Genomic DNA, 24,031 nt, shown 5'->3' with positions numbered 1-24,031 from the left:
AAGCTTCTAGGAGCTGTCAAGAGTTTTTATGAGAGTAGTAGAGCTTGTGTCAGGATTAGAAATGGAGAGAGTGAGTGGTTCAAGGTGAAGGTGGGACTTCGTCAAGGATGCGTTATGTCACCCTGTCTGTTCAACTTATACATGGATGGGTGTAGTGCGAGAGGTAAATGCAAGGGTAGTGGGTCAGGGATTGGAGATGGTTAAAGAAAATGGAGAAAAGTGGGAGGTGAGTCAGCTGTTGTTTGCGGACGACACTGCGCTTGTGGCAGGATCGGAGGAGGGATTGAGGAAGTTGGTGACAGAGTTTGGGAGAGTATGTGATAGAAGAAAGCTAAAGATAAATGTGGGTAAAAGTAAGGTGATGAGATGTACAAGGGTTGAAAGTGGCAGTAGACTGGAAGTGAGCATAGGGAGAGCGACTGGGTGCAAATGTGGCAAGAAAAGGTGGAGTGAAGGTGTAGGTAGAATGTAGATTGAGAGAAGCGAGTAAATGCCTTGGTGGATTGAAGAGTGTAATGAGGAATAGACATTTGGGAATGGATGCTAAGAGGAGACTGTATGAAGAAGTGATTGTGCCAACAGCACTATATGGAGCAGAAACATGGAACATAAGAGAGGAAGAGAGAAGGAGTTTGAATGTGTTTGAGATGAGGTGTCTGAGAAGTATGATGGGGGTTACTAGACTGGATAGAGTGAGAAATGAGGAGGTGAGGAGGAGAACAGGAGTGGAAAGGGAGTTGGGAGATAGGGTTGATGAAAGAGTATTAGGATGGTTTGGACACATGGAAAGAAGGAGTGAAGAAAGACTAGTAAAAGAGGTATGGAAGGCAGATGTGGAGGGAGTGAACATGAGGGGACGTCCTAGGATGAGGTGGATGGATGGGGTGAAGGGGGCATTGGGGAAGAGGGGAATGTCTGTTGAGGAAGGACGGGAGAGGACAGAAAACAGGGGTGAATGGAGAATGGTTGTATATGGATGATGTTGTGATGCATGAGGTGGAATGGGCGGGGGGATGGGGGGTGAGGTAGTATGTGTGAGCAAAATTTGACGCAGCCCGAAGGGATTTCTCCCTGTCTTCTCATTTATGCATGGGGGGACGGAGAGGGGGGTCGCCGATTTAATGAAGCGGCCTTGCTGTGGATGTGCTGTGTCTGGCGACACTGCTTCTGACCCAGGGCAGTGGACAAGGTGCAGGGATGACCTGTCATCCAGGAGGTGCTAAGATAAGAGGGAGAGTGGAGGGGTGTGGAGTGTATTCAGGGATGGAATGGGTTGGAATGATTTTATGCCTTTCCCTTTTTGGCTACCTCCCTTGTAAAGGGGAAAGAAGCCTTGGTATATGTATGTATGTATCAAAATTCATGGGTGAAAGAGAACGAGCATTACAGGGGTTACTTTATTTTTTATAATGCGAGTATTATGACGCAACATCGCACGTCTGGCAGCTAATGCTGCCCGCGAGATTTTGGCCCGGAGTGAAGAGGTTAATAAAATCATCTTGATGGTTACAGCAAGGCTGGGATGTTATGAAAGCTGCCTTGACTATTATTCATTTCTTCTTGTCTAACCCTTGTTGTAATGTTATTTCCACTCTGTCCCAATTGGTTAAATGTCCATATTTCTCTGCATGAACCACCAAGGCATTTGATGTTTGGTGGGCTCTCAGGTCACTCTTGTGCTCATATATCCACTTGTGTAGGTCCCTTCCTGTCTCTCCAAAGTAGTTCAGGTCACAGCCACCACATGGGATCATGTAAACCATGCTGTTGTTATTGTGTTTTTTTCTACCCTTACCTCTCACTATTTCACATATCTTCATACTGGATGAACTGGCAATCTTCAGCCTTGCTCTGCAGAGTAAATGTCCCAACTCTTCTGTGTATTTGGAGATGGGAACCACAATTAACCCCTTCGTTACCGACCCGTCAACCTTACGTAAACAAATGTTTCAAACTGTCCCACGAATGGCTGGAGCCTTATGTTTGTAAACACAGACACTTGCCACCATGTGGGTAGAAATAACCCAGAAACCGAAGCCTTGAGAGCCCTCAATACACACAGCTTATAACTGTGACACGTGCGTGTCACGGGGAGCACGCTTGGTTCCTGGTGGGGGCACTCAGCCATGACAAGCAGGTGTCACAAAACACACATTCGGTACTCAAGGGGCTAAGCCACCTTCCTTATTATTTTAAGTGCTATTTTCTTTAAATTATAGAGTAACCCTTCCAGATATTTAAGTCCTGAGAACACTTTGAAAATATAGTTGACGTCTCTGTCGATATGTTCCTCACTGCATACCCAGAATGCTCTGAGAAAAAAATACAATTATTACTCCTCTCTTTATCCTTACACTGTGTGCCGAAAAACAGTGAATGAGGTAATTTTTATTTGTTGCTTTCCTGTGGACCGAGAAACCCACCATACCATTGTCCTTTCTCCAAATCACTACATCTAAGTAAGGTAACTTTTGGTCCATCTCGTGTTCCACTGTAAACTGAATATCCCTGTCTGCCATGTTCAGCCTATTGAGTTTAGTATTGAAATTGTTTTTCTCAGGAGCAATGACTAGGACGTTGTATACGTAGCGAAACCAATGCATCCCTCTTCCCATAATTTTCATGAAATGATCTCTCTCCAAAACCTTCATGTATAAGGATGCTAGGACTGCACTGAGCTGACTCCCCATTGCCAGACCACGTATCTGACAGTATTCCTCATCGTTGAACATGAACGGCCTGAACCTGATACACAGAGAGACTAATTTTTCAGAAATCATCTTTTCCCACTGGCAAATCCTGGTCATCTATATTGCCAATGGCTTCCTTGGCTGCTGTTAGCATCCCCTCTGTGGAAACATTGGTAAACAAAGCTGTTACGTCGTAGCTTACCCTGACTTAACATGAAAAATCCACATCACTGAGCCTCGTGATTAGGTCACTTGAGTTCTTCAAGTGGCCACTGCTAAGTGTTCCCAAACATCGAGATAATGGTTTGGCGAAACACTTGGCTAACCTGTGGGGAGCATTGCCGATACCTGACATAATGGGTCTCATCAGGATACCTGGCTTATGTGTTTTTGGTAATCCCTTCATTCTGGGTGGTCTTGGGGCTTCTTCTAACGATCCCACAAGTTTCTTGCCTCTGTTGGTTCGCATTAATATCCCCCTGACTTCTTTCTTGAACTGCTTCCCTTCTTGTTCACCATTTTCTAAGGGTTTCTTCTCATACGTGGATGGATCATTGAGTAAATCCATCATTTTGATGTTGTAGTCTGTCCTGTTTAAGATGACAACTCCTCCTCCTTTGTCTACACTCGTGATAACTAAGTCCTCGTCACTTCCTAAATTTTCCAAAGCTATCTTGAAGTGCCTAGGGATGCTACATCGATTAAGATTTGCTAAGGCATGGAAACATGTTAACAATCCCTGTTTGAAACCTTTCTCTACATCAGTCATCCCATCTGTAGTTTTTGTTTATGAAATCAGAAAAATTTCTGTTACCTACACCGTATTGAACTTAAGACCAAGTGAAAGGGCTTGTTTTTCAGTGTCAGGTAGTTGTCAGTCTGAAAGATTCACTATAAGGTCAGCATTGCCCATTTCATTCCAATCACTTTGTTCATAGAGCATCGCCAATTTCTTTTTCAGTCTTTCATGACATGGCCTTCGCTGGAAACACCCAAATACCATCACAATTTGAGGGAACTTGGTCTTCATGAAGTGCAGGACTTTATGTGGTCTGTAGACTAGCCACCTGTCGTTCTGCACGTTGTGCAACTGCTCCTGGCAGAAGTTCTCGTCTGAGAAGAACCAGAGCATACCCAGCTCAACTGAGTGTTTGAACTTGTTGAGGAGTTTCTTGGCTTTCATAAGACAGTACTCTTGGGCCTTTGGCTGTGAGTAGTTGGCCCTTGTTCCTCTTGTGTGAGGCGTAACAAAGATCCTCATTCAGCGCTTTCTTCATAGCCGCCACTCCAATGCCCATCTCTTTCATCAAGGTCCACATTACCCTGCCTGGATCTTGTCACACCTTTTTTTTGCAGCTTCTCAATGAATTTCATTGTGTGGACAGAGAATGCCTACTATGATCCTTCCTGCTAACCACTGCTTCCATATCTCTGTTGCAATTCTCCAGCTTGCATCTCATGGCCATCACGGTATTCAAGGAGCACTGAGCTGCAGCTAAGTTTTCTGAATTTTTTAATCCGGTGCGAATCATCATGATGCAGGTCACTGTCTTCCAGTATTCTGGTGCTTTCTAGTCATCCATGGTCTCTAGCTTTCACACCCACCAATAATACACAGAATCAGCTATCTTTTGCACTTTACTGCTATTAACCACTTCACGCTGTGTCATAATACTCGCATTATAAAAAATAAAGTCACGGCTGTATCGATCGTTCTCTCTTTCACCCGTGAATTTTGATAACCATAGAAAATATGATGAAGCCAGTTTACAGAGTATGGGGGTCACGCAGGTACAACTACAATAAATATAATCAAGACGCCAACATCGGCATCCTTGCGTACCCACTTGCTCCTCATGACGCCTACGTAGGCGTCACCGTATGGAAAGGGTTAAATCCTTCAAATGGTTCTGAAGTGACAGAAGATAAAAAAATTATAATATCCTAAACACCCTGAAAATATATTTGTTTTCTTCTTTCATTCTATTAGATAAAATTTGAACAAGTTTTTCTTATGTTTCCTGATAGCTGCCACCACAACCCCTCACCCTTCACCGAGTGAACCAGAGGATGAAGAACCAGTTTCTCCCATAAGTGATAAGCCAACTAACAATACCAACAATCCTATCCTTGTTCCCCTTGATAAGATTGCTGCATTAGACCCTGCCGAATGCGGGCTGCCTCTTAATATTTTTACAAAGGTCAGTGGTTTAATTTATTCATTGCATGAGATGCATAACCAGAAGCATATTCATGTTTGAGTATGGTTGTAACCATACTCATGTAGCTGCTGTATGTATGATCAAGAAAAATTATGTCATTATTTGAATATAGATATCTATTTTAGTTTCAAACAGAAGAGATGGTTTTTATACACACACACACACATACACACATATATATGTATATATAGATATATATATATACATATACATATACATATGTAGAAAAACCACCAAAGAAAATGATAAATTGATGACTGAGCACTTTCGTCTATTTAGACATCCTTGGTCATCAATTTATTATTTTCCTTGGTGGTTTTTCTGCACATTTAGAATCGAAGAGTTCATGTGATTTCTCATGCAAAATGGATACATATACATATCTGTATATACATTATATATATATATATATATATATATATATATATATATATATATATATATATTAGGGGTGTGCCAATAAATCGGTATCTGCAAGAATTGGCATTTCTTTTTAGAATGGATTCAGCATCAGCATCAGCAATATTTTGCCAATGCCAATACTTTTAAAATAACAGCACAAGCCAGAGTACATGTTAGAACAAATTATATTAATTTTTATCTTTATTTTTGTATTTCTTATATAAAATTAAATTAAAAATAATATATATATATATTTTTTGAACCTCAAAGTTTCTACAACAGAAATTAAGGGAGAGTAATATGGAAGTAAATCATTGGGGTGTCTATGTCTATGGACTTGGTCGAGTTTACCTGCTTATAAGTGCGAAAAATGGGCAGACAGATTTACTCCCACTTACTCCGCAGCAATTTAGAGCCCAATGAATTGTTTATAAAATTAAAGTAAATATATAACAATACACCTTTATGCATTTTGGCTTAATAGTTCTCTGTTATTCAAAAATAATAAAATGTAAGTAGACTTTAGAGGCTTAAAAATTGCTAAATTAAAAACATCTGGCAACTATATGAATTGTATCACATGTATCTTATTAGCATTTTTAAAGTTTATAATAAGCTTTGTTTTGTCTAATAAGTTGTTGTTCATCAACAACAACATAATAAAAAGTATCATTTAAATTTTTTGTTTTATGCATTTATGTGTTGTTTTAATGATTATGTATGGCTAGCTTATAGAATAAAACCACTAATTTATTCTGCTTAGTGATACTGGTTTGAAAATATTTGTGAACAAGAATTTTTTATGGGAACAAGTACATAATAAAAAGTAGATACATAATAGTGAAAAAGTAGCCCAATCTGGCATGTATAAATCTACATAGATTATAAAGCAAGTAAAAATCATAGTTCAGTTACTTTATATTAAAACTGATATACAGTAATTATATAAAATGTAATCTGCATCGGTATTGGCATCAACAACTAAGAGTGAATAATCTGTGTCGGCAATTAATGGTAATTAGGAATTGGCATTGGCATCAACATCAGCATCAGCAGAAAAAAAATGGAATCGGCACACCCTTAATATACACATACATATATATATAAACATATATATATATATATATATATATATATTTATATATATATATATATATATATATATATTTATATATATATATATATATATATTCAAATATATATATATATATATATATATATATATATATATATATATATATATATATATATATATATATATAATTGCATTTGACAGGGCAATATGGTGCATCCCTACCTCTCCCTGCAATATCTGGACCTTCTGAGCAGCCCCAGTACCCGAGCCTTCCTTGTAGGAGCTTCAAACCAGCTCTTCAGGCATAAAAAACACCTTTTTGATGTTATTGTTCAGGTGATTGATGTTTTATATATATTGAATGTACAAACATACTTCATGTCATAACTTCATTTAGGGAGTTTTAAATGGAATGCCACAAAGGATTACATACTATTTGCCTATTTTTTCTTTATTTTATCATTGATGATGGAACAAAATATACACAATGTAGTGTATGTAGTAAAGAATTTTTATGAGGTTGCAAAGGTAGGGAGGAGTGTGAAAGTGATTAGTGAGATTAGATGTGAGCCAGTTGTTGTTTGTTGATGACACTTTACTTATGGCTGGGACAGAGGAGGGTCCAAAGCAGCTAGTGTCAGAGTTAGTGATGGTATATAAGAAAAGAATGTTGAAAGTGAATGTGGGCAAAAGTAAGGTGATGAGATGTACAAGGGGAGAGGGTGGCAGTGAGTTGGAGGGAAGTCTCAGAGGAGAGAGGCTGGAGGAAGTGGAGGGTCACGTGTAGCAGTGAGTGGAGGAGTGGGGATGGAGGTAAACTGTAGAATGAGGAAGCAAGTAAATGTCTTGGGGGGAATAAAAAGTGTTGTGACAAAACACCAGACAAGAACAAATTAGACAACAAAACAGTATGTGCTAACACTATACAAGATTTTAAGATAAAACTTGATGTGGAGAGATACAAAGATGGGTCACCACGAGCATAGCTCCCCTCCCGTATATTACAACTAGGTAAATACAACTAGGTAAATACTACCACACCTATGCTCAGGACACCATCTGGCATTAAAACAGTAAACATTGATTATGCCTGGCCACAGATTCAAACTGCCCCAACTACAACCACCACACAGAAGACATAGAACACCTCATACTACTGTGCCCCACACTAACACTACAGACAAAACACAATATCTCATCTCTAAGTGATTTATGATCCCACCCAGAGACTACTGCCAGTTTCCAGGAGGCCACAGGTGTTCTGCAAGAAAGACCAGGGGGAATGAATTGATTGAGAAGAAGACTTAAAAATGGGATGGATGGTTGGGATGAAGGGAGTCTTGGGTGAAAAGGGAAGGTCTGTTGAACAAGGAATGGAGAGGGCAAGAGATAGGTATGAGTGGAGAGTGGTTGTGAATGGATAATAAATTGACTTGGCCAGAAGGATTTCTCCTTGTCTTCTCTGCATTCATTGTGAGTGGATGAGGAGGGAGGGTCTCTAAGTAATGAAGTATTGGGGGTAAACTAGTTTTGGCTGTTAGGCCCTACTGTAGAGTAGCTGTGTCTTGCTGCATCGCTTATGAGCTGAGTAGTGTGTGTGGTACAGGGTCATCCCTTCTTCTATTGTGAGCTAAGGTGAGGGGACAACAAATGGGCTTTGGATGGGTAAAGGGTGGCCACCCATCTTATGAGGGGAAGAAGCCCTTTGGTTTATGTATATATTCAAGCATTTGTATAAATTAACTAGCTGACCTTGCTTCAGGTGGATGATGGGAAAATTGATATTCTCGACCCTGATTTGCGCAAGCAACTGAGTATGTCGATGGAAGATTTGAGATTTGCAGAACACATTGTTAAACAGGTATGTATATTGACAATTTTATATTTTTTTGTGGGAGGGGTGTGGAGTGTATTTAGGGATGAAATGGGTGGGAGTGTTTTTATGCCTTTCCCTTTTTGGCTACCTCCCTTGAAAGGGGGAAAAAGCCTTGGTATATGTATGTATGTATATTTTTTGTCATAGTTTTTCTTATATTCCATGTACTCAGTACCTTGGGCTTTTTCTTGGTCTTTATTGAAGAACTGTAAACATAAGTTGACTACTTTATCTATACATGACTGCTATTGAGCAGTGGAAAGGATGGGAAAGATGTAATTGGGAGGGTTTCAAGGAGAGTTTTGGTGGGTGTTTGGAAGATGATGAAAGGTGTTTCAGAAATAGGGTGATAGAGGGGATGATGTGTGGAAATAAGAGTACTAATTGTTGGAAAGCACAGTAATTACTGGCTGCCCCTGAGGTGTACTTATGTGATAGAGTAATTATCTGAAGGCAGTACTTGATAAGCAATATAATTGTTATTGGGTTACTTGTCTTGTCATTGAGTCAAACATAACACCAGACCAGCATATGAAACCAATCACCCTCACATGTTCTCATTAATTCTTTCACTCCAGATATTTACCTAATTCATATATCTTCATATGGGGTGTTGACTACATAAGTTTTATGTAATCATTACTTAGGGACATTATTGACACCCCTACAGACCAGAGTCACACAGCATTCACCTTACTTTTGCCCACATTTACTTTCAGCTTTTTCCTCTTGCATACCCTCCCAAACTCCACCACAAGCTACCTCGCTCCCTCCTTTGACCCAACCACAAGCACATTGTCATTCACAAACTATAATTGGCTCACTTCCCAGTTCCCTCCACTCTCACCACCCACACCTATCAACCTCACTTTTACCTCCTGTACCACCCCATCCATTAGCACATTGAACAACCATGGTGACATTATACATCCTTGTTCCTCTCCTATCTTCTATATTAACAGCCTTCTGTGTGCTTCTCCAGTGAAACTTACAGACTGATTCCTCTAAACCTACTGCATTCGTAGTTTTGCTTACATTTTCAAATTTTCAGGTTGAAGCTGCAAATATATCAGGAGTTGGGTCTTTAAATAGTGATGGAACTTGGGTGCCATCAGACATCTTTTTAGAAGGTGTTGGATGGGTTGGAGGAGAAGAATGGCTTCGCTATCAATTTAAGATTTATCTTCTTTCTCTTATGAGGAGTTCTTTGTGCCAGGGTAGGTTATCAGTTGATCAATGTTACTCTTATTTACCAAATAAGTGAATTTTTTACAGGAAGTGCACAAGCATTCCTGTCCACATGTTTTATCTTCACATCATTATATTGGACTAGATGCTCTTCCTAATCTCATGTCTAATTGCTTATATATATTAATTAATCTTCCTTTTCTCATGTATTTCATCTTGTTCTTCATATTTTCTTATATAGAATGAACCTGACATATAGTAAATAGGGTGTAATTAAGTGTTCCCCATGCTTGGAGGATACTTCTACATTTGATACACCTACAATTATTCTTTTCATATTTTGCAAACAGGCTTAATTTCTTTCTTTTTATTCTTTGTTCAGAGTGGGGACGTGAATGGGAATTATTTAATAGCTTGTTTGTGAATGCTTGGAGGAACACACACAACTACCGGGTGTGGAGTGCTGCTGGACCATACATGTCATTGCTAGAGCTAAGCCCAGGTCATCCCCATGCAGGCACACTTTCGATGGCTGACATGAAAATTAGGCTTTCACAGTAAGTGTGTTATTATTTATATTGCGAGTGGAGTTTTGATATTCATTGAAGTATCAATCAGTGGGGCTGATGGCAGTACCTACATGTGGTGGTCTTTTGAGGGTTTTGAGGAACATAAGAATAGAGACTGCAATAGATCATAAGGCCTACACTAAGCAGTTCCATGTCCATTACCGCCTATCATCCCCAACCATAAAGTTGTCTAACCTTTTCTTAAAACAACTGATAGTTTCAGGCATCACTACAAGGTTACTAAGTCTATTCCATTCATTGACCACACAATTGGTAAACCAGTTCTTGCCTATCTCCTTCTTAAATCTAAAGTTGCTAAACATGAAGGAGGATAGGGAGGGAAAGATAGTTGCAGTAGGAAGTGCTAAGAAAATGACAATGATGAATTAGGTAAATGGAGGAGAAATAAGGACAGATGAGGTGAAACCAGTTATGAAAATGATGAGAGCAGGTAAGGCACCTGGGTTGGATGGGTGTCATACAGAGTGTCTAAAAAAGGGAAGTACAGTGATGGTGGACTGGCTGGTTAGGTTGTTTAATGTTTGTCTAAAAGAGGGTAGAGTGCCAGAGGACTGGAGGTGTGACTGTATAGTTCTGCTTTGCAAGGGAAAAGGGGACAAGTGTGAGTAAAGTAGTTTCAGAGGGATCAGTTTGTTGAGTGTAGTTGGGAAGGTTTATGGGAGTGTTTTGATTGAGAGGATAAGGAGAGGAAGAGAGGGAGTAAATGGTGAGGAACAGTGTGCATTAAGGACAGGTAGGGGCTGCATGGATCAGATTTTTGTGGTAAGACAGATATTTGAGACAGCTTTAGGAAAAGGGAAGGATGTTTTTTGGGTCTTTATGAATTTGGAATAGGCTTATGACAGGTAGACAGGAAGACACTGTGGGAGGTATTGAAGATATATGGGATAGGAGGAAAGTTGTTATGAGCAGTCAAGAGTTTTTACGTAAGTACTAGAGCCTGTTTTAAAATCAGAAATTGAGAGAGTGAGTGGTTTGAGGTAAAGGTGGGACTTCATCAGAGATGTTTTATGTCGCCTTGGCTGTTCAATTTATACATGGATGGGGGTGGTGCAAGAGGTAAATGCAAAAGTAATGGGCTGGGGATTGGAGATGGTTCAAGAAAATGGAGAAAAATGGGAGATAAACCAGTTGTTATTTGCTAATAACACTGCACTTGTGGCAGGATCAGAGGAGGGATTAAGGAAGTTAGTGATGGAGTTTGGGAAGGTGTGTGAAAGAAGGAAGTAGAAAATAAATGTGGGTAATATAAGGTGATTAGATGTGCAAGGAGAGAGGATGACAGCAAAGTGGAAGTGGGTATTAAGGGAAAGAGACTGGAAGAAGTGGATAGCTTTAGATACTTGGGCAGAAATGTGGTTAGAAAGGGAGGAGTGTAGATTGAGAGAAGCAAGTAAATGCCTTGGGGTATTAAAAAGTGTAATGAGAAATAGACATTTAGGAATGTATGCTAAGAGGAGGTTGTATGAAGGAGTGATTGTGCCAACAGCACTGTATGGGGTAGAAACATGGAACATAAGAGAAGATTTTAAATGTGTTTAAGGTGAAATGCCAGAGAAGTATGGTAGGGGTTACTAGGCTGGATAGAATGAGAAAACAAGGAAGTGAGGAAGAGAGGGGGGGTGAAAAGGGAGTCAGGAGATAGGTTTGATGAAAGAGTGTTGGGATGGTTTGGACACATGGAAAGAATGAGTGAAGCAAGATTAGTAAAAAGTGTAAAAGGCAGAGGTGGATAGAGTGAACATGAGGGGATGACCAAGGATGAGATGGATGGATGGGATAAAAGGGGCATTAGGAAAGAGGGGAATGCCTGTTGAGAAAGGGAGAAGACAGAAGATAGGAATGAGTACAGAATGGTTGTGTATGGATGATGCTATGATGCATGGGAGGGAGTGGATGGGGGAGGGGGTGAGGGAGTATGTGTGAATAATATTTTGATGCAACCCAAAGGAATTTCTCCCTGTATTCACTTTTTCTGCATGAGGGGATGGAAAAGGGAGGTCGCTGATAAAATGAAATGGCCTTCCTGTAGATGTTCTTTGTCTTGCTACATTGCTTCTGACCCAGGGCAGTGGGCGAAATCCAGGAATGACCACTCATCCAGGAGGAGCCAAGAAAAGAGGAAGGGAGGGCTGGTGAATGGGAGTGTAGTATGTGGGGATGAAATGGGTGGTAGTGAATTTATGCCTTTGAGTTTAGCTACCTCTCTTGTAACGGGGAAAATCTGTTGGTATATGTATGTATGTAAATCTAAATTTGTCCAATTTAAATTCATTAATGCAAGTCCTGCCCTGTTGTCTTAATATGATGACATTGTCTATATCCATATTAAAACCCTTGATTCACTTGAACATCTCTATTAGATCACCCCACACTGTGTCTTTTTAGAGAATGTAAATTAAGGTGCCTAAGCCTATCCTCATAAGGTAAATTTCTGAGCCTACATATAATTTTGGCCATTCTCCTCTGAACTGATTCTACTGAATTGATATCCATTCTATAGGATGGAGATCAAAACTGTATCGCATATTGAAGGATGGATCTGACTAATGTCAGATAGAGTTTGATAATTACCTCTGGACTTTTATTCGTAATGGTCCTAGCAATGAAACCTAATGCTCTGTTAGCTCTATTCCTGGCACTAATGCACTCTTTCCTGGATTTAAGGTCAGGACTCACTAGAACTCCCAATTTATGTTTCTGCCCTCCATCTACAAGCTCCATCAACTTCCTCATTTTCATTTGGAGGTGCACATCTGAGGGGCTGACAATCAATTTTCAAACTGGGCCCTCTCTTTTTATCAATGTTGTCTGTATTTTCTCCTTAAAATGCAAAGACAGCTGACAATTAGTGACAATTCCCAACCTATCATTAGTCCATTAAATCATTGTATATACCATTTAATGGACATGAATGCCAAGACATGCAGTAGCCAAACTACCATTTCTTCAGTATAGATATACCCATCAATATTAACTAGAAAGGCGAGATGACTATGTGAAGGTTATTCTAAAAAAGCATAAGATTTATAGGAAAATACCATTTCATTGATTTCATATGGACTTTCAACATTGATTTGTCTCCTTAAACAGCACCATTCAAGGATTAGATAAGGGGAGAAAAATCAACCAAACACTTGCAACTACTGGAACTGCTGTTGTCAAAACAAGAGAAGCTGTTGGTAAGTGTATTATTCATTGATTTTTTAGATAAAAGCCTTAAATTTAATATATTTTTTACATGGAGCAGTACATTTGCCCCTCCATTTAATGTACTAAAGGAAAGGACCCTTGGTTTATTGATTTGAATTGTCCCTACTTTGAGCCAGATGGAATAACTAAGTGACAATATAGTCCTTGTGAAGATTTTGATTGCAAAGAGGTTCATTGGGAGGAATGGGAAGCAAGTGGTTTGTTAAGCTTCCCAGGGAAATACACTGTTGAATATTGCAATGAAAAACACAATGACCCAATTGGTAAAAGATGTGACTCAAGTTAGAAGAGACAGCACTCCAAGATTACACTTTCTGTTTACCAAGGAACCAGACATTATTGGCTCCCTAAAATAGATTTCCTCTGTAGGACAAAGTGACTAGGTACCATTTGAATTCCAATTGGAAATTGGGGCACTAGAGCCAAGGAATGAGACATACAGGCAACTCATAACCAATTTTGGGGAGACAATTTTCTTGGGTTTGAGGAGACTGTGAAGAAACCAACCTGAAGGAATTCATGATTTTTCAATCAATCTACTGCCCCTGATCTCTTGCTGAAGATCTGTGGTCTCCAGGAAACTGGCAACAACCTTTAAATGGGACCATAAGTCACTTAGAGGAGAGATATTGTGTTGTTGTCTGGGGAGTGTTAGTGTATTATGAGGTGTTCTGTGTCTTCTGTGTTGTGGTTGCATCAGTTTGAATCTTTGGCCAGGCCTATTCTGTTGTGGTACTGGTTTACTGCCAGATGGTATCCTGAGTGCAAGTGTGCTAGTGTGGTTCTTGTGTGATGTGGGAGGCTTTTTCTATCAGGGACTTTTATCTGGAGGTTGGAGTAGTATGCTGCTGGTGTATACTGTATTCCTGTAATTTTCATGTGATGTGTTATTATTTGCAGTGGTCCATTCTGAAATGTTTGTAAATTGTTTGTGTTCAATTCACTAACTGTTGTGAACCATGCTGTGGAGGCATCTTATAGGGTAGTTCTTATGAACTATGTGTATATGATTATTAGATTTTATTTTTGTTGTCCAAAGTCAGAGTTAGCATGAATACTATCATAATCCACATTTGGAGAATAAGGCAGACTATATACTTTGGTCTCCACACAGAGATTCTTCAGTAAACTAAATGCAAAACATGTATGAACCAAATAGATTAAGTTGCATGTCCTAGTGGGTGGTCAGACAGAGGCATGGCCAGAGGTCTCTTCAGAATTACCTGAAGGAAAGTACCCTGGATGGTAGGATCATGTAATCACTGATGTGTCTGCAATTTTATTTACATTTTCATTTCAAATAAATGGATGTTATTTCTTATGTATTTATTCATTTTCATTTTATTCTTTCCATAAAGTATATATTTTTATGTATTTACCTAGTTGTATTATACGGGAAGGGGAGCTGTGCTCTTGTGATCTCACAAGATCAAGTTTGTTCTTAAATTCTTGTATTGTGTTTGCACACACTATATCTTCATCCAATTTGTTCCATATATCTATCACTCTTGTGTGGGAAGCTGTTCTTTTTCAGGTCTCTTCTGTAGTTATCTTTTTTGAGTTTCATTGCATGTCCTCTTGTTTTTCCTCTGTCCCACTTTAATAAGTCCTCTCTATCAAGGCATTCTTTTCCTTTCATAATTCTGTAGATGGTTAGTAGGTCCCCTCATTCTCTTCTTTGTTCTAGGGCTGGCAATTCCAGTTCGACCAGTCTTTGCTCATGTGTCAGGTTTGCAAGTGTGGGGACCAACTTTGTCATTGCTCTTTGTATTCTTTCTAATTTTCTTATATTCTTTTTTGTAATTGGTGACCATATCATTGTGTAATATTCCAGTTGTGGCCTCATCAAACACACATACATACATATACCAGAGGCTTTTCCCCCCTTACAAGGGAGGTAGCCAAAAAACAAAGGCATAAAAACCACTCCCACCCATTCCATTCCTAATACACTCCACTCCCCTCCACCCTCTACCCTCCCTCTTATCTTGGCACCTACTGGATGACAGGTCATCCCTGCATCTTGTCCACTGCCCTGGGTCAGAAGCAGTGACTCAAGACATAGCACATCCACAACAAGGCCACTTCATTAAATTGGCGACCCCCCTCTCCGTCCCCTCATGCAGAAAAGGAGAAGATGGGGTGTGTCAAAGATGGGATGTGTCGGGCTGAGTCAAATTTTTCTCATACATACTACCTCACTCCCTATCGCCCCATCCATTCCACCTCATGCATCACAGCATCATCCATATACAACCATTCTCCATTCACCCCGTCTTCTGTGTCCAAACCATCCTAATACTCTCTCATCCACCCTATCTCCCAACTCCCTTAAAATCCCTGTTCTCATTACCTCCTCATTTCTCACTCTATCCAGCCTAGTAACCCCCATCATACTTCTCAGACACCTCATCTCAAACACATTCAAACACTTTCTCTCTTCCTCTCTTATGTTCCATGTTTCTGCCCCATACAGTGCTGTTGGCACAATCACTCCTTCATACAATCTCCTTGTACCATCCATTCCCAAATGTCTATTTCTCATTACACTTTTTAATCCACCATGGCATTTACTTGTTTCTCTCAATCTACATTCTACCTCCACCTCCGCTCCCTTTCCTGCCACATTCGCATCCAAATATCTAAAACTATCCATTTCCTCCAGTTGCTCTTCCTCAATGCTCACTTCCAGTCTGCTGCCATTTTCACCCCTTGTACATCTCATCACCTTACTTTTACCCACATTTATCTTCAACTTTCTTCTTTCACACACACTCTACCACACTCTGTCACTAACTTCCTCAATCCATCCACTGATCCTGCTACAAGTGCAGTGTTATCCGCAAACAACAGCTGGCTCACCTCCCACTTTTCTCCATTTTCTTTAACCATCTCCAATCCCTGACCCACCACCCTTGCATTTACCTCACACACCACCCCATCCATGTATAAGTTGAACAGCCAGGGCGACATAACGCATCCCTGACGAAGTCCCACATTTACCTCAAACCACTCACTCTCTCCATTTCTAATCCTGACACATGCTCTACTACTCTCATAAAAATTCCTGACAGCTCCTAAAAGCTTTCCTCCTATCCTGTATATCTGCAAAACCTCCCATAGTGCCATCCTGTCTACCCTGTCATAAGGCTCTTCCAGATTCATAAAAACCCACAAAATATCCTTACCTTTTCCTATAGCTTTCTCACATATCTGTCTTACCACAAAAATCTGATCTATGCAACCTCTACCCATCCTAAATCCACACTGTTCCTCACCAGTTACTCCCTCTGTTCGTCTCCTAATCCTCTCAATCAAGATCCTCCCATAAGCCTTCCCAACTTCACTTAACAAGCTAATCCCTCTGAAACTACTACACTCACACTTGTCCCCTTTTCCTTTGTAGAGTGGAACTATACAGGCACTCCTCCAGTCCTCCATCACTCTACCCTCTCTCCAACAAACATTAACCCCTTCCATACGGTGCCGCACACGTAGGCGTCATGGACTTAGATCTCGGTGGCAGCAGCCAATGCCAGCCGTACGACGTGTCGTAATAATACTCGCATCATAAAATATAGTCACCGCTTATATCGATCGTTCTCTCTTCACCCGTGAATTTTGATAACCATAGAAAATGCGATTACAAAAGAATTAGAAAGAATGTCATTATGGAGGGGCGACTACAATAAATATAATCAAGACGCCAATATGGCAGCCTCGCGAATACACTCGCTCCCCATGACGCCTACGTGCGCGCGGCACCGTATGGAAGGGGTTAAATAACCTCACCAACCAGTCCACCATCACCGTACCTCCTTTTTTCAGACATTCTGCATGGCATCCATCCAGACCAGGTACTTACCTGCTGTCATCATCTTAACTGCCTTCATTTCATCCTTCCCTATTTCTCCTCCATTTTCCTCACTCATCACGGTCATTTTCTTAGCACTTCCCACTCAAACTATCTTTCCCTCCCTATCCTCCTTCACATTTAGCATGTATACATACATACATACATATACCAAAGGCTTTTTCCCCCTTACATGGGGGTAGCCAAAAAGAAAAAGGCATAGAAATCATTCCCACCCATTTCATTTCCCATATATTCCACTCCCCTCCACCCTCCTCCCTCCCTCCTATCTTGGCACCTCCTGGATGATGGGTCATCCCTGCATCCTGTCCACTGCCCAGGGTCAGAAGCAGTGTCGCAAGACACAGCACATCCACAGCAAGGCGGCTTCATAAATTCGGCGACCCCCCCTCTCTGTCCCCTCATGCAGGAAAGGAGAAGATGGGGAGAAATCCCTTCGGGATGCGTAAACATTTTTCTCATACATACTTCCTCACCCCCCATCCCCCACCCACTCCCCCTCATGCATCACAGCCTCATCTATACACAACCCTTCTCCATTCACCCCTATCTTCTGTCCTCTCCTGTCCTTCCTCTTCAGACATTCCTCTCTTTTGTAAAGCCCCTTTTACCCCATCCATCCATCTCATTCTAGGATGCCCCCTCATATTCACTCCTTCCACCTCTGCCTTCCACACTTCTTTTACTAATCTTTCTTCACTCATTCTTTCCATGTGTCCAAACCATCCTAATATTCTTTTATCAACCCTATCTCCCAGCTCCTTTTCCACCCCTGTTCTCCTCCTCACTTCCTCATTTCTCACATTTACATTCATCACATTTAGCAATTCCCTAAAATACTCTGCCCATCTTCCTCTCACTGCCTTGTCTTCCATTATTATCTCTCCATCTGCACCTTTTACCTTTTCTTATCTACTTGATTTGCCTCCTCTTCCTCTCTTAATTTCTTTCCAAAACATCTTTTTATTACTTTCAAAATTTTCTGTCATACTCTTACCCCATTTCACATCTGCTCTCCTCTTTGCCTCCTTTACCTTGTGCTTTACTTCTCTTTTCTTTTCTTTGTAACTCTCATATGACTCCCTTGTCCTATTTTGTAACCAATCTGTGAAAGTTCACTTCTTCTCTTCTACAACCTTCTTTGTTTCCTCATCCCACCACTCACTACCCTTCCTTCTATTTCCTCCCATCCTTCTTGTCCCACACACCATCTTTGCACACTTTGTGACTCCCTCCTTAAACCATCCCCATTCCTCCTCCACTCCTAGCTCTACTCTATCCTTCACTCCCTCCCACTCTTCTCTCAGCTTCTTCTTGTACTTCTCCTTTTCCTTCTCATATAAAGAGTTCACCCTAAGCATCTCCCTACCTTTTGTCCTTTTCCTCTTTCTCCATCTGTCCTCCACTCTCAACTTGCCTTATCAGTGTTTGTAATATTTTCTTGATCATTTCCTTATCCAGGTATTTGAAGGCCACTTTTATTGATCTCAACAAATTGAATGTTTCTCCAACTTTTTTATTTATATGTTTATCTGGTGACATCTCTGTGGTGATGATTACTCCTAGGTCTCTTTCAGAATTTACTTTCTTTACTTCTTTTCCATCAGTTTTATACTGTCCTGTCATTCTCTTCTGGCTTTTTCCAAATTCAATTATACTGCACTTCTTGATGTTGAATTCTACCTCTCATCTTTTGTTCCACTCTGAGACTTTGTTCAGATCCCTCTGCAATGAGTCACAGTCTGTTTCGGAGTTTATTCTCTTTAATAATTTTGTATCATCCGCAAAGCAGTTCATGTAACTTTCGATGCCTTCGTCCATGTCATTTACATATATAGCAAACATTATTGGAGCTAGTACTGACCCTTGTGGGACACCACTACTCATTTCTTCCCATTTTGAATATTTGTCTCTGAGCACCACTGTCATTTTTCTTTCGTGTAGGAAGTCCTCCATCCAATTCAATAGTTTTCCATGTATGCCTCCTATTGTTTCCAGTTTATATAGTAATTTTCTGTGTGGTACTTTATCAAATGTCTTTTGTAGGTCCAGGAATGCAGTCTGCCCAGCCATCCCTTTCTTGCAATATATCTATCAATCTTGAATAGAAACAAATTAAATTAGTGGTAGATGATCTTCCTTATCTGAATCCAAATTGCCTCGGGTTCAGTATATTATTCTCCTTCAGATATTTTGTCCATCTATCTTTGATAATTCTCTCACAAATTTTAACCATTGTACTCATTAGGGACACCGGTCTATAATTTGTTGGGTCTTCCTTATTTCCCCCTATATATATCGGCACTATATTGACATTTTTCCAGTCTCCTGGTAGTTTTCCTTCTTTGAGTGAGCATTCAATTATTTTGTATATTTTTCCTGTTAGTTTGTGTATACATTCCTTCAGTATCCAGTTTGCAACTCCGTCTGGGGCATGTGATTTGTTAACGTCAACCTTTAGTATTTGATTCCTTATTTCATAAAGGACTACAAAGGCGGAGCATGCTGACAGGAGACCTTTTGGTCCATATCTAAGTCAGGTGCAAAAAGAAATCATAATAATAAATCAATAGATAAAAACTATAACAATGTAAATAACAAATAAAATACATAAATGCATACGTATAGTTAAATAATAAACAAACAGGTAAATAGTTAATAATAATAAATTTATATATAATAAATGAGAATCAAACGGACAAATAATAACGAAACAAAAACAAGTAATATAAAATAAATTATAATCAGTACAGCATCTTGTTTAGGTGTTTATCTAAATGATTCCTAAAGCTTCAAACTGAACTCAATTGCACTGCCTCTGCAGGAAGTTTATTCCATTCATTAACTACACGGTTGGCAAAGTTGTTTCTACCCACTTCCAAATTGAATCTATTTCCGGACGGTTTGAGACCATTCTGAGTAATGTTTAATTTCTTCTATGGAGGAAATTTTACTTCAATTCTTTGATCACAGTTTTGTAGATTTTTTTCCTCTTTGGTGAATACGGATTTGAAATGTTTGTTCATAATATCTGCCATTTCTATATCCTCTGTGTATTCTCTATTACTTTGACATAATTTGTGTATTTCCTGTTTATTTTTTAGCTTGCCATTTATACATACATACATATACCAATTTATATATCTATAAAATAGTTTGGGTTGATCTTTGCATTTATCTATTATGCCCTTTTCATAATTTGTCTTTTCTTCTCTATGTAATTTTACATATTCCGTTCTTAGTTTGGTGTATATTTTCCATTTCTCAATTTTTTTTTTTTTTTTTTTTTTTTTGTTTTTTTTTTCTTCCCTCCATTTTCCACCTTTTCCAGGCTTTATCTCTTCTATATTTTGCCTGACTGCACATTGTATTATACCAGAATTTTATATATACCCTTTCTTGTTTTTGTCTAGATACATACTTATCCACACCTTCATTATAGATTTCATTCCAAATTGTCCATTTCTCTTCCATTTCTCTTCCATTTACTTAATCTGCATATTCCTTTGTTTTTTGAAAGGTGGCGCAATCACTTCAGCAAAAGGAGCCCTCACTAATTTATGGTCCACCTTCACAACCCCTGGAGCTGGTGAGTTAGCAGTAGAATCAGGAAATGATGCTCTGCAGGACACAGAATCACAAGAAAATTACAAGAAGAACACTGACCCAGGTAGGACCAAGGGTTATATTTAAAAGAACCTTGTTACAAGAAAGTAAATATGTATTTACAAAGGCTGTAATACCCTTCTAGGGGTGTGCTTGCTACTTTGCTTCTGACCCAAGGCAGTAGACTGGATACACGGATGTCCCATCATCCATGAGGAGCTAAAATGAGAGGGAGGAAAGGGTGGTGGATGGGAGTAAAATGGGTGGGAGTGGGTATGTACCTTTTAACTTGGCAACCTCTCTTTCAAGGGTGAAAAAGCAAAAGCCCTTGGTATATAGATAGTAATCACCCTTATAAAAGGGTTTCATATAGAGTATTAAGTGCATAAGCCGATATATTGCTTTCTCTTGGGAATAGAGATTCCTCTCAACTCAGAAAAAATGCTGATAACTTTTGACTACCATCCTTTTGTTCTCCTAGAGCATCTCTAGAATTCAAATTATATGAAATATGTTTCCCAGTCTTATTTTCCTTTTTGGATGTGGTTGAGATCAGGTGCCCGGGGGATATGGTGGGTGTTGCTGGGCTGGATGGAGTGAGAAGTGAGGGGGTGGGGAGAGGGCTGGGGATGGAGGGGGAGTTGAGAGATGGGGTTAATGTGGAGTGTTGGGGTTTGGGTGTATGGAATGAATGAGTGGAGGGGGATTGGTGGGGGAAGTGTGGAGGGAGGTGGATAAAGTGAGTGTGAGGGGGCAACCAGGGATGAGATGGATGGATGGATGGATAGGGGGGGGCATTGGGAGGTAGGGGGATGTCTGTTGAGGAGGATGGGGAGGGGACAGGTGATGGTGGAGGGTGGTTATGTGTGTGGTGCTGTGATGCATGGAATGGGGTGGGTGGGGGATAGGGGGAGGGGTTGGGGAGTGTGTGTGAATGATGTTCTAATCCAGCCCAAAAAGATTTCTTCCTCCTCCTTGTTTTTTTGTGGAGGGGGAGGTTGCCAATTAAATGAAGTGGCCATGCTGTGGATGTACTTTATCTTGCTGCATTGCTTCTTATCTGGGGCATTGGGCAAGGTACAGGATAACCTCTCACCCAGGATGAGCCAGTGGGGGTGGTGAATGGGAGGGGAGTATGTGGGGATGAAATGGGTGGGAGTGGATTTATGCTTTTGAATTTGGCTACCTCCCTTGTAAGGGGAAAAAGCCATTGGTGTATGTATGTATGTATTTTCCTTTTTCACATATATTTTTCATTTTGTAATTTAGGCATAACATGAAAAAAGAATGTCTACTTGATTCATGATGCTCTTTCAGAGTTGGCGGTAGAAGCAAATGAAATGCTGCATTGTAAAGATAACAACATGAAGAACATGAAATCACAAGAAAATACAGAAACTCCAGTTCATGGGAAGAGTAGAGAAGAGTAAAGTATTGAAGACATATCAAGGCCTTTTCTCTATTGTGTTAAAATTGTCAATATATTATGAATATTATTATTATTATTATTATTATTATTACTTTGCTATTTTGGAATGTCCTCTTTGGGGGATAGATGGGAGTGGAGTATGTGGGGATGGAATGAGTGGGAGTGGATTTTATGCCTTTGTTTTTGGCTACCTCCCTTGTAAAGGGGGAAAAGCCATTAGTATATGTATGTATTATTACTATTATTATCATTATTACTCTTATTTACTCCTGTACTGTAGGGATAAGAATCCCACTATCATGTCCCATGTGTGTTGTGATAGGCAACTAAAGGGGCACAGTTAGGGAATTGGGTACAACCTCTATAATTTTTTCCTGTGAAGTGTCAAAGTATACTTTGACTCTGTCACCCCCGTCCCCTTCCCTTACAACCTTACAAGGTGGAAAAAATTTAGTTTATACATTATTGTTATTATCATTATTTATTATTTATTTTGATAACTGGAAAATAATATAGAGAGATGACAAATTTTTCAATGTAATATTGCTTTTGTAGTTACATAGTGGTAATAGTACCCATGTGATATTATATAAAAAGACATGGACAAGAACTTTACTTTGTACAGGTACTGTACTTACAACTTGGTCAGTGTTTTGACATAATATCATAAAATCAAAGTTTTTGAAATTCTGTGGTAAAGCAGCAACCAGGAAAGGAAAATAACCAATTTTATTTTTTGTGTATTTGATTAGCATTTTATATCCAATGGAACCTTTGGTAGATATTTCAGAATAGAGATATTTTTGGTATTGGGAGCCAGTGTCTTGCATTTTCAGCTGTTAGTATATTAATTAATCATTTTGATGCAGTTCATCAATCATTAATGTGTGGTGACTACAAGTTACACTGTATTTTGTTTTGGCTAACACCAGATTATTATTTATTTATTAATTTTTCTTTTTTCATTTTTAAAAAGATTTTTGGACTTATGAGAATAATTTGTATGGAGTATTGAATTATTCAAAGTTGTATATGAATTAGTATTGAATGCTAGGAGTTTATACTTCCTTTAACTGAAATTTAATATTTCCTTGGTGTTAGTTGAAATAAAATCTATGAAGTAGTCATCAAACATTAATGGCTTAAGCTTGTTTGCAAGCTATTTGAGAAATGTGGTATAGATTTTTATTCTCATTATTATTATTATTATTTTTTTTTTTTTTTTCAGAAATATAAGATGACACCTAAAACCATGTAATTAACTGAAACTTTGACTTTATTTTATATGAAGGTCGTCTTACAAAAAAAAAATATGGTATGTATTGTGTGGTAGAAGTCAATATATCAGGCTTGTTCTGTTGGTTCACTGGTTGCCACATATGTGTAACTAGACTTTGATATATGAAAGGCTTGTTTGGATGGAACAGGGAGGTCACTTTATTTGAAATCTGACTTAACATTGGGTTATTGAGGATTGACTGTATAATTAGTGTGTGTGTATGTATTTATATATATATATATATATATATATATATATATATATATATATATATATATATGCAGAAATACCAAGGAAAATAATTAAATGATGACCAAGCTGTTTTGTCACGAGTTCATGGGATTTCTCATGCATATATATATATATATATATATATCTATATATATATATATGTATATATATATATGTATATATATATGTATATATATTAGCATATTTATATGTATACAGTATATATATTATATATTATATATATATATATATATGTGTGTGTATATATGTAATATGTACATGTATATATATAATATATACATATACATATACCAAAGGCTTTTTCCACGTACACTTGGGGTAGCCAAAAAGAAAAA

The 24,031-nt window shown here is 39.1% G+C and overlaps 1 protein-coding gene across 3 annotated transcripts in view; it reads left to right on the top strand.

The window, feature by feature from the left end:
• The window catches only part of LOC143020653 (late secretory pathway protein AVL9 homolog), a 123,869-nt gene extending 100,131 nt beyond the window's left edge, over nucleotides 1–23,738 (top strand). For 2 of the 3 annotated variants that reach the window (XM_076177181.1, XM_076177190.1), the window contains exons 10-17: nucleotides 4,719–4,891; nucleotides 6,591–6,725; nucleotides 8,152–8,250; nucleotides 9,317–9,482; nucleotides 9,836–10,010; nucleotides 13,137–13,225; nucleotides 20,651–20,800; nucleotides 22,054–23,737. In XM_076177181.1, the coding sequence (XP_076033296.1) occupies nucleotides 4,719–4,891; nucleotides 6,591–6,725; nucleotides 8,152–8,250; nucleotides 9,317–9,482; nucleotides 9,836–10,010; nucleotides 13,137–13,225; nucleotides 20,651–20,800; nucleotides 22,054–22,166 (1,100 nt within the window). In that variant the 3' untranslated portion in view covers nucleotides 22,167–23,737. Of the gene's footprint in view, nucleotides 1–4,718; nucleotides 4,892–6,590; nucleotides 6,726–8,151; nucleotides 8,251–9,316; nucleotides 9,483–9,835; nucleotides 10,011–13,136; nucleotides 13,226–20,650; nucleotides 20,801–22,053 lie in introns of all 3 variants that reach the window. The other variant, XM_076177172.1, reaches the window with a different exon arrangement.
• Nucleotides 23,739–24,031: the final 293 nt, after the last annotated feature.

Source organism: Oratosquilla oratoria, chromosome 3 (assembly GCF_046742065.1).
Source record: "Oratosquilla oratoria isolate Oo_2021 chromosome 3, ASM4674206v1, whole genome shotgun sequence".
NCBI classification, from domain to species: Eukaryota; Metazoa; Arthropoda; class Malacostraca; order Stomatopoda; family Squillidae; genus Oratosquilla; species Oratosquilla oratoria.
The sequence above is the reverse complement of the archived record's forward strand: the minus strand, read 5'-3'. Positions and strand labels throughout refer to the sequence as shown.